Consider the following 13,952-nt stretch of genomic DNA (forward strand, 5'->3'; position numbering starts at 1 on the left):
AAGTCAATAAAAATTAAAGGTACTCTTCTATCTTAATGTAACTTGTTCCCATACAGATTCTATTTAGAATCTGTTTTCCAGGATCAAAATATATTATAGTACAAGAAAACAGAAAAAGTGACTAATTAGTTTGTTTGGTGACTTGTATTTATCTTTCTTAGAAGCTTTGGTCAGAAGCTGGAGATATAATTTGCTTTTCCTTTCAGCCATCCTATCTTCTCTTTAGGTCCTTTCCTCTTTCCCTCCATCTCCCTCTCTATCACTGTTAATCCCTATTGTGTAGTGTTTTCTGACACCAATGAGTTTTTGACTACATCTGGGTATCCACCAATTGAGTTCTGAAGGTAACTGTAGTAGTTAGTGTCAGACCCACCCTCCCTCCATGCAGATTAAGAGCTCAGTCCTCCAAGGGTGCCCCCACTGCAGATGCCAGCCACAAATGTGTTGTGCAGGCTATCCATATTTCTGCCTGACTGTTTACAAATTTGGGGGTTTCACAATCTCTCCCTCAGGTTCAATAAGTTGCTATAATGACCCACAGGACTCAAGAAAGCACCTCGCTTACTATTACTGACTAGTTGGTTAAAGGAGAGATAGTTTTTGTCAGCATCCATAACTCACATAAGATCTTAAGTTTTTAGAACCAAATCCTTTGGATACTCTAGATTAGTCTCTTCTTTTAAACAAGAGGAATCTGAATCTTAATGGATATACTTTTATAGAATCACCCAGAAATCAGTAGCAGATCTAGGACTAGAATCTTGAAATCTATATGTCCTATGTGGTGTCCTTTAAATGGTAACAATTCCTTGTTGTTCGTTCGACATCTATGTGTTTAATAGACAATAATTTAGTAACAAATGGGAGGCAACATAGTTTGATAGAGCAGAAGTTCCCCAATGGTATTATGAGGCCCACTGGCTTCTTCAGTGGTGACTGAAGCCTCCAGCTTCAAATACACCCTTCATTAATCCCAAGATGCCATAAAAATCTTATTTTCTGTCTGATATAAAAAAACAGTGGGAGAGACCACAGTGGCACACTGTCTTTAGAGTCAGACAAACATGGGAGGTAAATCCTACCTTTGCCATTTATTAATAAAGTCACCTTCTTGAACCTCTTCTTTGTCATCTCTTCTGAGGACTGAATTATGTCATGAATGTGAGTTGCCTACTACAGGGATGGCACATATTAAATTATTAAATAGCAAAATGAATAAATACATGTTTCTCTTTGTACAACTGATGCCATCTTTGATACCTTCTCTGTGCTACTGTTACCCTTATCTGAATCTAAGTGTCTTGTGGTTGGTCTTTGGACATAACAGTTCATGTATTCATTCGTCCAGGAGTCACTCAAGCACCTAATTATGTACCTCTTGTACAACCAAATGCTACAGGCAAGTGAATGAAATAATATACTAATAATTTCTAAGATCTGGAACTTGCACATGGTAGGTGCTATGTAGTAGATGTTTGTTGAATGAAGAAATAGATTTTACCTGAGAGAAATTTATGTCAATCTAAGGATAGTAGTAAAGTTGTTCATAAAATGCTTTGTGAATATCAAGATGGGAGTGATTGATCCTCCCATTCCTTACCACCCCATTGAGGAAGGGAACAATTACACAGAAAAAGTGAGATTTAATATAATTGAGTCTTGAAAGGAGATGAAGGTGAAATCATCATAACCACATCATAAGTGGAGCAAAGAGTATTGACAAAGACAATGACATATAGTTGATATGTGTCATGTGCGAGAAGGTAAGATTTGGTTGGGAAGGTAAGCTGTTGGAAGGTTGTCCTGAGGTGTTAATGCTATCTAAGAGTATTGATTGGAAAGCCAGGCAAGATTGATACGTAGGGATGTCTCAGTGCTTTGTGACACTGAACTGAGAATGCTTTCTGGCTTTTCTTTGTTATTTGATCATTCTTTCTCTAGGTTTTCAGAAGGCCCTGAATAATTTATTTTTATTTTTGTTTGTTATCTAGGCTATTGCTCCCCTCCACTAGCATGGACAGTTAAGATTTTACTTTGTAGAGCCATACTATATACATTTTTTTCCATTTATGAAGAATCATTGATAAAACATGAAAGTGTCATTACTTGAACAAATTATAGCAATTTAATAGTTCATATTTCTGTATTTGATTTCTTGCCGCAACAGAGCTAACCAAAGCTTCCAGGCTCTGCAGTTCTGAGACATACACTTCATGGTTATCTTTTTGCCTCCACAGAAATAGAAAAGTTTCAAAAAGGAGAAGGAAAGGATGAAGAAAAGTACATTGATGTGGTGATTAATAAGAACATGAAGCTGGGACAGAAAGTGTTAATTCCTGTAAAACAGTTCCCTAAGGTAAGACAGTGAGGTCTACACTGCAGGTGTGTTAACCTTAATCACAAGGGAGTAGATGTTTATATTCTTTCTGATGTTTTCTAGAGATGTTTTCTCTTAGTACCACCCCCCCAAAGTTAATTAAAAATTTTAGTGAATCTAGTGATTCTGTCTTTTCTGTTTGGCTTGGTGAGTTATGGAGCCCTAAAAAATAGCTTATGAGTCATATGAGTGATGTGACTTTGGGCAATGTATTTAAACTTCTTTCCGCTTCAGTTTGCTTATTTGTAGTATGGAGTTGAATGGTTAAGAATTAACTAAGATTATCCCTGTTAAATGCTTAAGTGCAGTGCTTGGCACATAAATATTTAAAATTTTTGTTTTCCTTTTTCTTTCTTTTCAGTGTTCATTTACATGATTCATACATACTGTTGTATAAATCAGTAGTCCATTTCTTTTTGTTGCTGAATAATAGTTCATTACCTGAATATACCACAGTTTATCCATTTGCCAAGGCAATTTTCAGTTTTGAGCTGTTATAAATTAAATTGCTGTGAACATTTTTTGTTCAAGTTATTTTGCAACCATATATTTTCATTTCTCTTGGGTAACTACGTAGTATTGAAATTGCCATGTGTTTAGTTTTACAGAGAATTGCTATTTTTTTTGTTCCCCAAGTGGATGTACCTTGTAATATTTTTCACAAACAATATGTGCAAGTTGTGGTTGCTTTATATCTTCATCAGTATTTGATGCTGTGAGTCTTTTTTGTTTTAGCCATTTTGATGGTTAATTATCTTTTTCTGGTGTTAATATGCATTTCCCTGATGATTAATGATTTTTTATGATTCTTCAGGTACTTATTGGCTGTTCATATATCTTCTATTATGAAGTGTCTGTTCAGATCTTTTGCCTATTTCTAAATGGGCTGTATGGTTTTTTATCTGTATTGTAGGAGCTTTTTATATATCCTAGATAACAAGTCTTTAGTTAGATATATATTTTACAAATATTTTGCCCAGTCTAGGGCTTGCCTGTTATTTTCTTAATATTCTTGGATAAGCAGAAGTTTTTAATTTTGATGATATCTAATATATCAGGTTTTCTTTTATGGTTATTGCCTTCTGTGAACCAGGAAATCTTTGCCCACCTCAAGGAAATATTAGAGTTCTTCATAAGTTATGAAGATATTCTCCTGTGTTTTCTCTAAAACCTTTATCATTTTAGCTTTTACTTTTAGGTCTATGATACAACTTAAATGAGTTTTTGTGTATGGTGTGAGATAGAGGGTCAAATTCATTTTTTTCCCCATATGAATATCCAGTTTTTCCAGCACTATTTGTTGAAAGATGTTTTACCCCCACTGATTATTTTGTCACCTTTGATGAAAATTAGATGACCATGTAAGTAGGGGTATGTTTCTGAGCTTTCTACTTTTCTCCCTTAATATATTTATAGATCCTTATGGCTGGTATCACACTGTCTTAATTACTATGGCTTAAATTAGTAATGTAATCCCTCCTACTTTGTTCTTCTTTTTCAAAGATTGCTTAGATATTCTTCGTCCTTTGCTTTTCCATACAAATTTAAGAATTTGTTAATTTTTACAGAACTATCTGCTGAGATTATGATTGCAATTGCATTGAATCTGTTGAAAAATTGAGGGAGATTTGACATCTTAACAATATATTAAGTTTTCCATCTCTTGAATATGGTATATCTGTCCATTCATTTAGATCTTTTTAAAGTTTTATCAGCAGTGTTTTGTACTTTTTAGGGTAAGGATCTTATATGTCTTTTGTTAAACTTATTCTTAAATATTTTATGGTTTTTGACATTATTGTAAATTGAATATTTAAATATTTTTATTTTCCAATGTTCTGCTTCTAATACAAAATTATTTATATTAACCTTATCTTCTGCTACCTTGCTTATTTTACTTATTAATTCTAGTAAGCTGTTTTGTAGATTCCTTAGGATTTGTTACGTACAAGATCATATCATCTGCCTAAACTTTTACTTCTTTTATGCCTTTTATTTATTTCATTGTATTATTGTATTGGCTGCTATCTCCAGCATAATGCTGAGTATGAGTGGTGAGAATAGGAATCCTTTCTTTGTTCCCAGTTAAGGAGGAAAGCATACAGTATTTTAACCATGAAGAACAATATCAGCTGTAGGTTTTTTGTAGATGACATTTATTAGGTAAAGGAAATTTCTGTTTCAGCCTTTTCTCTTTTTTTTCTTTTCTTTTTTTTCCCCAGCAGCTGACTGGTGTGGGGATCTTAACTCTTCACCTTGTTGTCCTAACACCATGCTCTAACCAACTGAGCTAACTGAGCTAACTGGCCAGCCCTGTTTCAGTTTTGCTGTTTTGATCCTGAATGGGTGGTGAATTTTGTTAAATGTTTCTTTTTGCATCTATTGAAATGAATATGGTGTATTTACTCCTTTACGCTGTTTATATAGTGCATTTTAATGATTGATTTTCTTAAATCTTTTTTGTATTTCTGGATTAAACCCTGCTTGGTAGTGACATATTATCCTTTTTATGTATTGGTATATTCGGTTGCATCTGCATACATGAGTGATACCTAGGGGCCACCAGCCATCAGTGAACTCAGTAGCATATGAAAAGGCAGCACTGTGTACTTTTGTAAGTTTTTTTTTCCCCCCCGGTCTTCAAATAATTTCTGTTGCTGTGTCTTAAACCCATTGATTCTCATGTCGTCTTCATTTTGCTATTAACCCATCAGGTCAATTTTTTTGTCAGGTATTGTAGGTATCTGTTTCAGAATTTACATTCGATTCACATAAACATGCGTGTGAAAAAATATTTCTCTTTTGGGATTTTCTGTTTTTTTATTCATTGCAGGTGTTACTTTTCTTTATGTCATTAAGTACAGTTAAAGTAGTTACTTGAAAGTTTCTGTCTTCTAATTTCAAAATCTCAGTCATCTTAGGTTTATTCTGCATGGATAGTGTTTTATCTTGATAAACAGTCATTGCTCCAGTTCTTTTCATGGCTAGTAATTTTGGATTGTATTCTGAATATTGTGAATATATTCTGGATATTGTCAATGTTGATATTTTTATTTTAGCAGCTAATTAATGTGGTCGGATTTAAACTGCAAACTCTGTCAGGTAGGGAGTTCAAATCTCAGTTCAATTCTTTTCTTAGTTTTACTTTTATATTTAGTTTTTGGCATACATGATTCAGTCAGAGGTCCTACAGAAATTTTGGCAGATTTTATATGCAGAATGTGGGGATCCCTAACTCAGACTCTGTTTCCAGTATTCCTCCCTCATATTTCAGCACTATGGTTGCCTCAAACTCTGCCAGTCAGGCTAAAAGTTTTAAAATTGGCAAATTCACCCCAGGCTATTTCCTTGTTTTAAGTATTGATTCTCTTTCAGAATCTGCCTATTTTTGTTCACTCTTCAGGGCTTCAGGTAATTGACTTTTATATTTTGTTTAGAGTTTAAGAGTGTATAGTTGCTGGTCCTCCTGTTAGCTTATTCAGCCATACCTATAGAACTGGAGCTTTTAGAGGTTTTTTGTTTTGTTTTTTATGATTTCAATCCTTTTAAATTTATTGATTTTATTAGTTTTTATATGTATTCTTATTGTCTTTATTTTCTATTTTCTAAATAGTCTGTCATTCCAGAAAACTACATTATGAACATCATAGACAGACTCATTACTAAACAAAGCACGACTCATGGAAACATTTATAGAGTTATTCTTTATGCTCAATATGTTCTGTATGCTCAATATCCAATAGATGGAAAGATGAACAGATACAGCCCCTGAAATTAATACTTCGTTGTATATGAGTTGTAATGAATAAATGTATGAAATAAAATCTAAAATATTGTTTTTATTTGTCAGCCGTGTCAAAGTAGGGGAAAGCAAATTATAATTGCTATATCTAACAGAGAGTAGAGTCCATTTCAACTACTTACAATGTCTGAACTAGGCCTCTTAAAAATCCACTGCTTTCAGAATGCTGAAAAAGGATATTTCTGCTTAGCATAATAGAGCATTCAACTTTCAAGCTAGGTTTTATAAAAGCTTATATTGCGCTGCCATCAGTTCTAAGAAAAAGCTTTCATGCATGTGTCAGTTAATAGACTGAGTTGGAGGAAGGGCTTGCCCCTCTGGAATAGCTGTGAGTAGAGTACTGCGTGGTGTGGTATTGATGCTGACCGTACACTTTCAACTTCTAGGGCAAGGGAGATCTACCATTTGTAAAACTCCATCTAATGAAGTGATTTCCATTAGTCGATCAATTTCTCTTCTGTCAAAGAATTATTTTTAATACTTTCAATGGCGTAGCATTGAACATATGAGTTGTTTAGTCTTCAAACCTTAATATGTGTTTTACTCTCTTAAGCTATGTATCTGAACTTGTAAAGTGTGAAACTTAAACACCATTGAACATGGAATCAAGGTACCTGATTCACCAGCTTTGAGATTTAATGTCTTCCCTGCTGGGTTTTGGACTTGTCTGGGACCTGTTACCCCTTTCTTTTGGCCTATTTCTCCCTTTTGGAACAGGAATATATAACTTATGTTTGTCCCACCATTGTATGTATCTTGGAAGTAGATAACTTGTATTGATTTCACAGATGGGACTTTGAATTTTGGACTTTTGAATTGAGGCAAGTTAAGACTTTGGCGGTGGGATAAATGTATTTGTATGTGAAAAGGACATGAGTTTTGGGGGGCCAGGGGCAGAATATAGTGGATTGAATTATATCCCCCCAAAACTCACTGAAGCTTGAATTGTCTTTCAAGTTTTATATATTAGAAACTTAGTCCCCACTGTGACTGTTAAGAGGGTGGAGCCTTAAAGTGGTGATTGGGCTGTAGGACTGTGCAGTAGTGGATGGATTAAAAATGGTGGTCAGGGGTGTGGTTCTGAGGGCTTTAAAAGAGGAGGAGAGTCTGTCTTCTCTCTTTCTCTCTCTCTCTGCTTCCTCTGCTTTCACCATCTTGCAGTGTGAGACCCTTGGGTCACTGTTGCCAAACCCCAAATGGACTTTGGACTTCTCAGCCTAAGAAACTGTAAGCAATAAATGTTATTTTTCTTTATAAATCACCCAGTTTCAGGTATTCTGTTATAGCAACACAAAACGGACAAATATACCTAACATGTATTGAGGGTCTTCTCTGAGCCTGGCATTATGCTAGGAAAACCAAAATAATTGACATAGTCTTTGATATCAATGAACTCTCAGTTTTGTGGGGAATGCAGATGAATACATAAACATTTATAATGCAAGGTGCTCTGGAAAAACAGAGGGACGGTCATTTTGACACACTTGGAGAAACCTACTGTGAAGAGGTTGTCTCTAAAGAGGCTAGCTGGGTAAGGGGTCCCAAGTAAGACAGGGTGAGATTGAGGGGTGGCCATGACAGAGGAACACTATATATAGGGTGGAAGGCATTTTATTTGGCTAAATAGATTAACTTCAGTAAGATGTGCAGATTTTTAAAGAAGACAAATAAGGTGGTAAGGAGGCAGAGTATGGGGTGTGGTTGGCCAATGGAGGCTGCAAAGTTAGAATAAAAAGTGACATTTGAGCTGTTTAGAAGATGAGGTAGGCTTGTCCAGGTGTTTAATAATGGGAAACTTATGCATCATTTAAAAAAGTGAATTGTAATATGAAATTTAAAAAATTATAACTCTGTACAATGCTCTATTGTAAGATGTCTATATTACATTGTTAAATGAAAAACAAGGTATAGAAAATATAGGATCCAAGTTGGGGAATTATTTGAAAAAATAGTAACTAGAATTTTAACACCACTTATTTTCTAGAGGGTAGGTTTATATGGTATTTGTTACTTTACATGTTTCTATACTTGAATGTTTTAACAATAACATATTTTCTCAATAGGATAAAAAATGATTTCCATTTTTGGGGGAATATGTGCCTGAGGTTGACAATTTAGGAGATGCCTTTGTACTGTGATTATGACTTTCAAGATTTAGTGTACTGAATTAAATTCTATAGATTTAAATTAGGTTTGTGAAATTTCTTAATTTGAGTTTTTTAAATCTCTAAACATTTTAATGTGTGTACATACCATTTGCAGTAACTTTGTCCTAACCAAAAAAGTTTTTCTATTATATGAATAATGAAAATGTGATATATTTGCTGTCTTCACAGAAACTCTTAGGTTAATGGTCTTTGAATGAGAAGAGAGACATACTGATAAAATATGCTTGCTCCTGGAGTTTCAGGAAACTATTATTTTTTAAAGTTGACTTGCATTCTTTCCTTGCAGTGTGTTAAAGACCATTTTAAAGCCCATGAATTGACTACTTGGTAGAAGCCTATTCCATGGAAATCATCAGAGATTTATAAACTTCCTAGTATAGTAAATATTTTAGTCATATAGATAATGTTAAAAGTTGCTTTTTCTGTGGCTCCTGATTGATTTTCAGAGACATGTATTTTTTCCAGAGAATTTATGTGAAAACAATTATTATATTTGGTGTTCAATTGATAGTTTACCTGGAGAAATAAAATAATAATGTACTTGTAAGTTAGTTCTTTCTATCTAAACTGTCATCACCAAAACTTGTATGGCTGGTATCTTAGTCTGTTTGTGCTACTCTAGAAAAAATACCTAAGACTAGGTGATTTATAAAGAACAGAAATTTATTTCTGCTCTAGAGGCTAGGGAAGTCCAAGATCAAGGTGCTGGCATTTGGTGTCTGGTCAGAGCCTTCTTGTTTCCTCCTCACATGGTGGAAGGCAGAAGGGCAAACATAGGGGACAGACTGTACCCTCACATGGTGAAAGGCAGAAGTGCAAAAAGAGCCTAAGCTAGTTCCCTCCAACCCTTTTATAAGACACTAATCTATGAGGGCTCTGCCCTCATGACTTAATCACTTCCTACAAGGCCCCACATCTTAATACTACCACAATGGGAGTTGAATTTCAACGTGATTTTGAAGGGGGCACGTTCAAAACATAGCAGCTGGCTAGCAGGGATTTTGAAACTCATTGACATCAAGATGTTGTCCCCTTCTACTTTAGACCTCTCCACTCATTTGACATCCTACATCTTACAGTAGGTATTGAAGGGGAGAGAAATTATAAGTAGCAGTGGGAGGAATTAATCTTCAGAAGCTACTTTTGTTCTGTTCTCAGAGGTCTCTGGGCTTTTGGGATCTCGTGACACACAGTACCTGTGTCATGAGAATTGGAAAGTAAAGTCTGTGATAAATATTGTTATATTTAACTCTTTAATCACATCTTTGCTTACTTTTTAGAGATATGGTAGGGGATAAATCTCTAAGTATGTTGGTGAGCCAAAAAGTAAAAACATTTTCAGTGCTTTAGCAATATATTACTGGCTTACATGTCTTGAATATTGCTGTCTTGATTATTTTGGCTCTGAGCCCCTTAAGGATCACTGAATTGGATCAACTGAAAAATGTATGACTATACTGGTATTGGAGATAGGAAATATGAACAGAATTTAATTCCTCTTTTCTAGGACTCAGTCTGTTGGAGGAAAGTGCCAGAAATTCATGCCATAGACTGAACTATGAACTTCTATCAAAACAAGTTAATATATATTTCCATGAAACAGGGGTCACATACTATGAAGGGAGTTTGAGAAGGATGGTTATAGAGTGAAAAGCAGTCAGATCTATGTCCACCTCTTCTGTTTACTAGTTTTCTGGCATTGTTGTAAGAAAATAATCTAAGTGATTCGTTTTCAGAAATGACTTATCTGAAGGTGTTTTAACTGATTCAGGCCCAGCCCAAAAGTTGTCTGACTGGTCCATCCCATTCCTGTAGGGTCCGAACAGATAGAGTTCTCCTAGAGGTGGTAGTTAGTTACTAGCCCCCATTGTTTTCTTCATTCCCTGGTGGTGTTTCTCCCTTCACAGGGATTAAGCAGGCCTTTTTCGTGGGCTTCTCCTGAGCCCCCAGACAAAGGAATTCCTTGCAAGGGGGTAATAAATTTGAGGCATTCATCGGGAAGATTGTGTACCCCACAGTACTCAGCCAATGAGGAAGTTGGAGGAGGGGCTTGTGCACTAGGGAATAAATTGCTTGCTACAGCCCTTTTCCATGTGCCTGCCCTTCAGACACCCAAACCTTATAAGGCCATAGTTAAAGTCTCGCTTTGCTGTACCTCGTGTCTCCATGTCCATCCTTTGGCATTGGATGGGTGAGGGCATTTCTCACATGTGTGTTACCTGGCTCTCTCCTGAGTTTCAGACCAAATGCCTGGTAAACATTTCCACTTGGATATCTCAGACTTCTTAGATTTGACCTGTCCATAACCAAACTTCATATCTCTTCTTGGCTGACCTAGACCTTTTCCTGTGTCCCTTATTTCAGTGAATAACAGACAGCACAGTGTACTTAAGTGCCCATGCCATCTTTCCTCATTGACCTCCTCCTGCTCCATTCTTCAAATACCATTCATTTACTTCCTAAATTAATTATCTTCTGTCTCTTTGTGCTTCATTGTTACTCCTTAAATTAGAACAGTATCATCTTTCACCCAGTCTATTGTTATAGACTCATATTCATATCAATTTTTTGCCTTTGGTTTTAAATCCATCATTTCATTCTCCATACTTGTAGCTAGACTATTGTAATCTGGGATTTTCTGGATTAACAATTTCAAACAATTTATATATGGGCTTCAGAGCTTGTTATTTTATTTGATTATCCTCTCCAGAATATCCAACCTTGAGCAAAAGGAGATAGAAAGTACATAAAGTAAATTATTTCAGATTGTATGTTGAGTGTGCCTGTGCATGCGTATGTGTATGTTTATTTTGCCCATGTCATTCCTGGAAAAGTTACTTGTGCACTTCATTGATTTTTAGAATTGCTAATGTGTAAATAATTTGAGCTGTTTACCATTTAGAAATATATGTTAAAATTACATTCAATGGAGCAACACCAAATAATCTCAGTGACTGTCGATGATAGTGATTTGTGGTTCAAAAATTAATGTATTTGAATAGGGGTATTTATCTATAGCTTTAATATGTTGCAGTAATCTCCACAGCAAAGAAAATCAATAAAAACTTTGTTGAGTAGTACCATTTGATTTTGGGGGGAAATAAGCTTTAATTCCACAAATATTTATTGAGAAACCATTGTGTAGGAAAAATAGTGAGTCAAATGTGGGTCTTACTTACTTTCGAGGAATTTATAATTGTATTGATAATGCTCTTACTTGACAGCAGTCAACACAGAAGACTCACTTCTGTGTCCCAATGTGTGGGGATTTCTCCCTACTAACAAGCACACAAACAAGCATTTCTCCAGCAGACACCAGCTGGGTGTTCTCTAATTAAAATCCAACACTGTCTACCTGAAGATAGTGTCAAATCCCACAGATTGAGGCTCAGTCCCTAAGACCGCCCCCTCCACTTGAGATGCCAGTAGTAAGTCCAGGCATTTGGAACTTCTGACCAACTGGCTATAAATCAGTGTTCCCACAACCCCCGCCTTGGACTTGATTAGTTTGCTTGAGCAGCTCACAGAACTCAGGGAAACACGTACTTACATTTACCCATTTATTATAAAGAATATTACAAAGGATCCAGATGAAGAGATGTATAGGGCAAGGTGTGAGGGAAGGGGCGTGGGTCTTGCATGCCCTCCACTTACATGCCACCGTCCAGGAACCTCCATGTGTTTAGGTATCCAGAAGCTCTCCAAACCCAGGCCTCTTGAGTTTTTTTGGAGGATTTATTACATAGGCATGATTGATTAAATCATTGGCCACTGGCAACCAACTCAGCCTTCAGCCCCTTTCCCCTCCCCAGTGGTTGAAGAGTGGCACTGAAAGTCCTGTCTTGGTCTTTTCTGAGATCAGCCACCATCCTGAAGCCACCTAGCAGCTGCCAGCTATCATTAGCATATGAAAAAACCCTTATCACTTTGGAGATTCCAAGGATTTTAGGAGTTATATGTGAGGAGAAGAGGATGAAGACCAAATATATATTTTCACAATATCACAATAATCTAACAGGGTAATAAGCTTTATTAAAAATGTAAGATAAAGATTAAATTAATATAAGAGAGGCAGAAGGACATTGTTGGGAAATAGAATAGTTTAATCCGGCCCCCTTGCCTCAGGTCCGGTTGGGTATGGTGCAGCACATTCTTTGTAAACAAATGGTGTATGTGTGGGTGGAGTCAGTACACATGTGCACCAATGTATCTTTTTTTAGAATTGTTACTATTCTGGTTTGTTCTTGAGTTGTGTGGAGCAGTGACCCTGAACTGCTGGCGGGCAGAGAGCTCGCGTCTAAAAATAGAGCATGTTTACTTTGCTGGCAGCTGCTCAGTTTTTCTTTGGACTTTATTGGTAGCAGTTAAGTTTTGAGTTTCTCTTTGGACTGCCTAGCTCCTAGATGTGTGTGTGTATTTGTGTGTGTGTGTGTGTGTGTGTGTGTGCGTGTGTGCGTGTGTGCGCGCGTGCACGCGTGCACGTGCAGAAATAAAGACTACTCTTTCTTCAGCCAAGGCTCCAAGGACCTTTCTTCCCGTTACCTACCTCATAGACCTGCATGTGGAGGGTTTGTGACCCAGTCTGGACAACGGACTTGAGGGGTCTGTGAGCTCCAGACCCAGCCCTAGCTCTACAGACATCATGGAAGAATTTAAAGGAGTGATGGGGAGTTACTTCAAGAGAAAGAATTACTGGTGAAAATAAATTTAGTCCTTAAGAATAAATTTAGGCTATTAATAAGTAGGGGTCAGGGAGAAGGACAGAATAACTATTGATTTAATTATGAGGAACAACAGATTGTAGCATTCATCGGAATGATAAGGAATAGGAGAGTCCTTCAAAAAGTTCATGGAAAGGTTTGTATTATCTTTTAATTCTGTTTTTCCATGAAGTCTTTGAAGAATCCTTGGATATTCTGGAATGCCTTCAGTAGGCATGGAATTTTAGATAGCCAATAGAGAGCCCTGAAGTATTTATAACATTGAGTTAAATAAACAACTAGAATATATGGTAGAGTGTATTCTGTATTATAAAATAGTTTTTAAGCCCTTCTAAAATTTAGGAATGATTGATTTAAACACAGGTGTAGAATCACTTATTCCTAGGAAATTCAAATACCCACGTAAAAAGTGGTTGTTATTTTTAGAGATGATTATTGGAATCCTGAAAATTACTATCAGTATTACAAAGGTTGACTCAATTAGTAGCTATCCTAAGAAACAAGTGTTTTATTTCTTCAGAGGCCACTTGATTTCACAAGAACACAATGGTCCAAGTCTTGTTTGTATTGTGGGAGTCTCAAATCTGAAAGGGCACTTGTATAGTGTTTGCCTATTCCAAAGAACTCACCCGGTTCAGTAGGTAGAGACATTGGTTTATTAGACTAAAGGGAATTGCTGACAGCGGCCGCTGGAAATCCGCAGCACCACGGGGTACATACTGTAAGATCTGCACACCAAGCACAAACTCCACACATTGGGATGGCTCACCTCACAAAGACCATGAGACAGAGACCGATGCAATCAAGCAAGAGGAGTTTATTCCAGCATGCTGGGGTCACTCAGTCTTCAAGACAAAAGCGACCCCGAGCTCTTAACACTAGCA

The 13,952-nt window shown here is 36.4% G+C and overlaps 1 protein-coding gene across 3 annotated transcripts in view; it reads left to right on the forward strand.

Annotated features, from left to right (window-relative positions):
* Positions 1-13,952, forward strand: part of KHDRBS3 (KH RNA binding domain containing, signal transduction associated 3) — a 215,032-nt gene that overhangs the window by 53,641 nt on the left and 147,439 nt on the right. For all 3 annotated transcript variants that reach the window (XR_010021789.1, XR_010021790.1, XM_063079793.1), the window contains exon 2: positions 2,238-2,356. Coding sequence is in view for 1 of the 3 variants with exons in the window: in XM_063079793.1 (XP_062935863.1) it covers positions 2,238-2,356 (119 nt within the window). In the remaining 2 variants the exon portion in view is untranslated. The remainder of the gene's footprint in view (positions 1-2,237; positions 2,357-13,952) is intronic.

The sequence above is a fragment of the Cynocephalus volans genome, chromosome 15 (assembly GCF_027409185.1).
Source record: "Cynocephalus volans isolate mCynVol1 chromosome 15, mCynVol1.pri, whole genome shotgun sequence".
Lineage (NCBI taxonomy): Eukaryota > Metazoa > Chordata > Mammalia > Dermoptera > Cynocephalidae > Cynocephalus > Cynocephalus volans.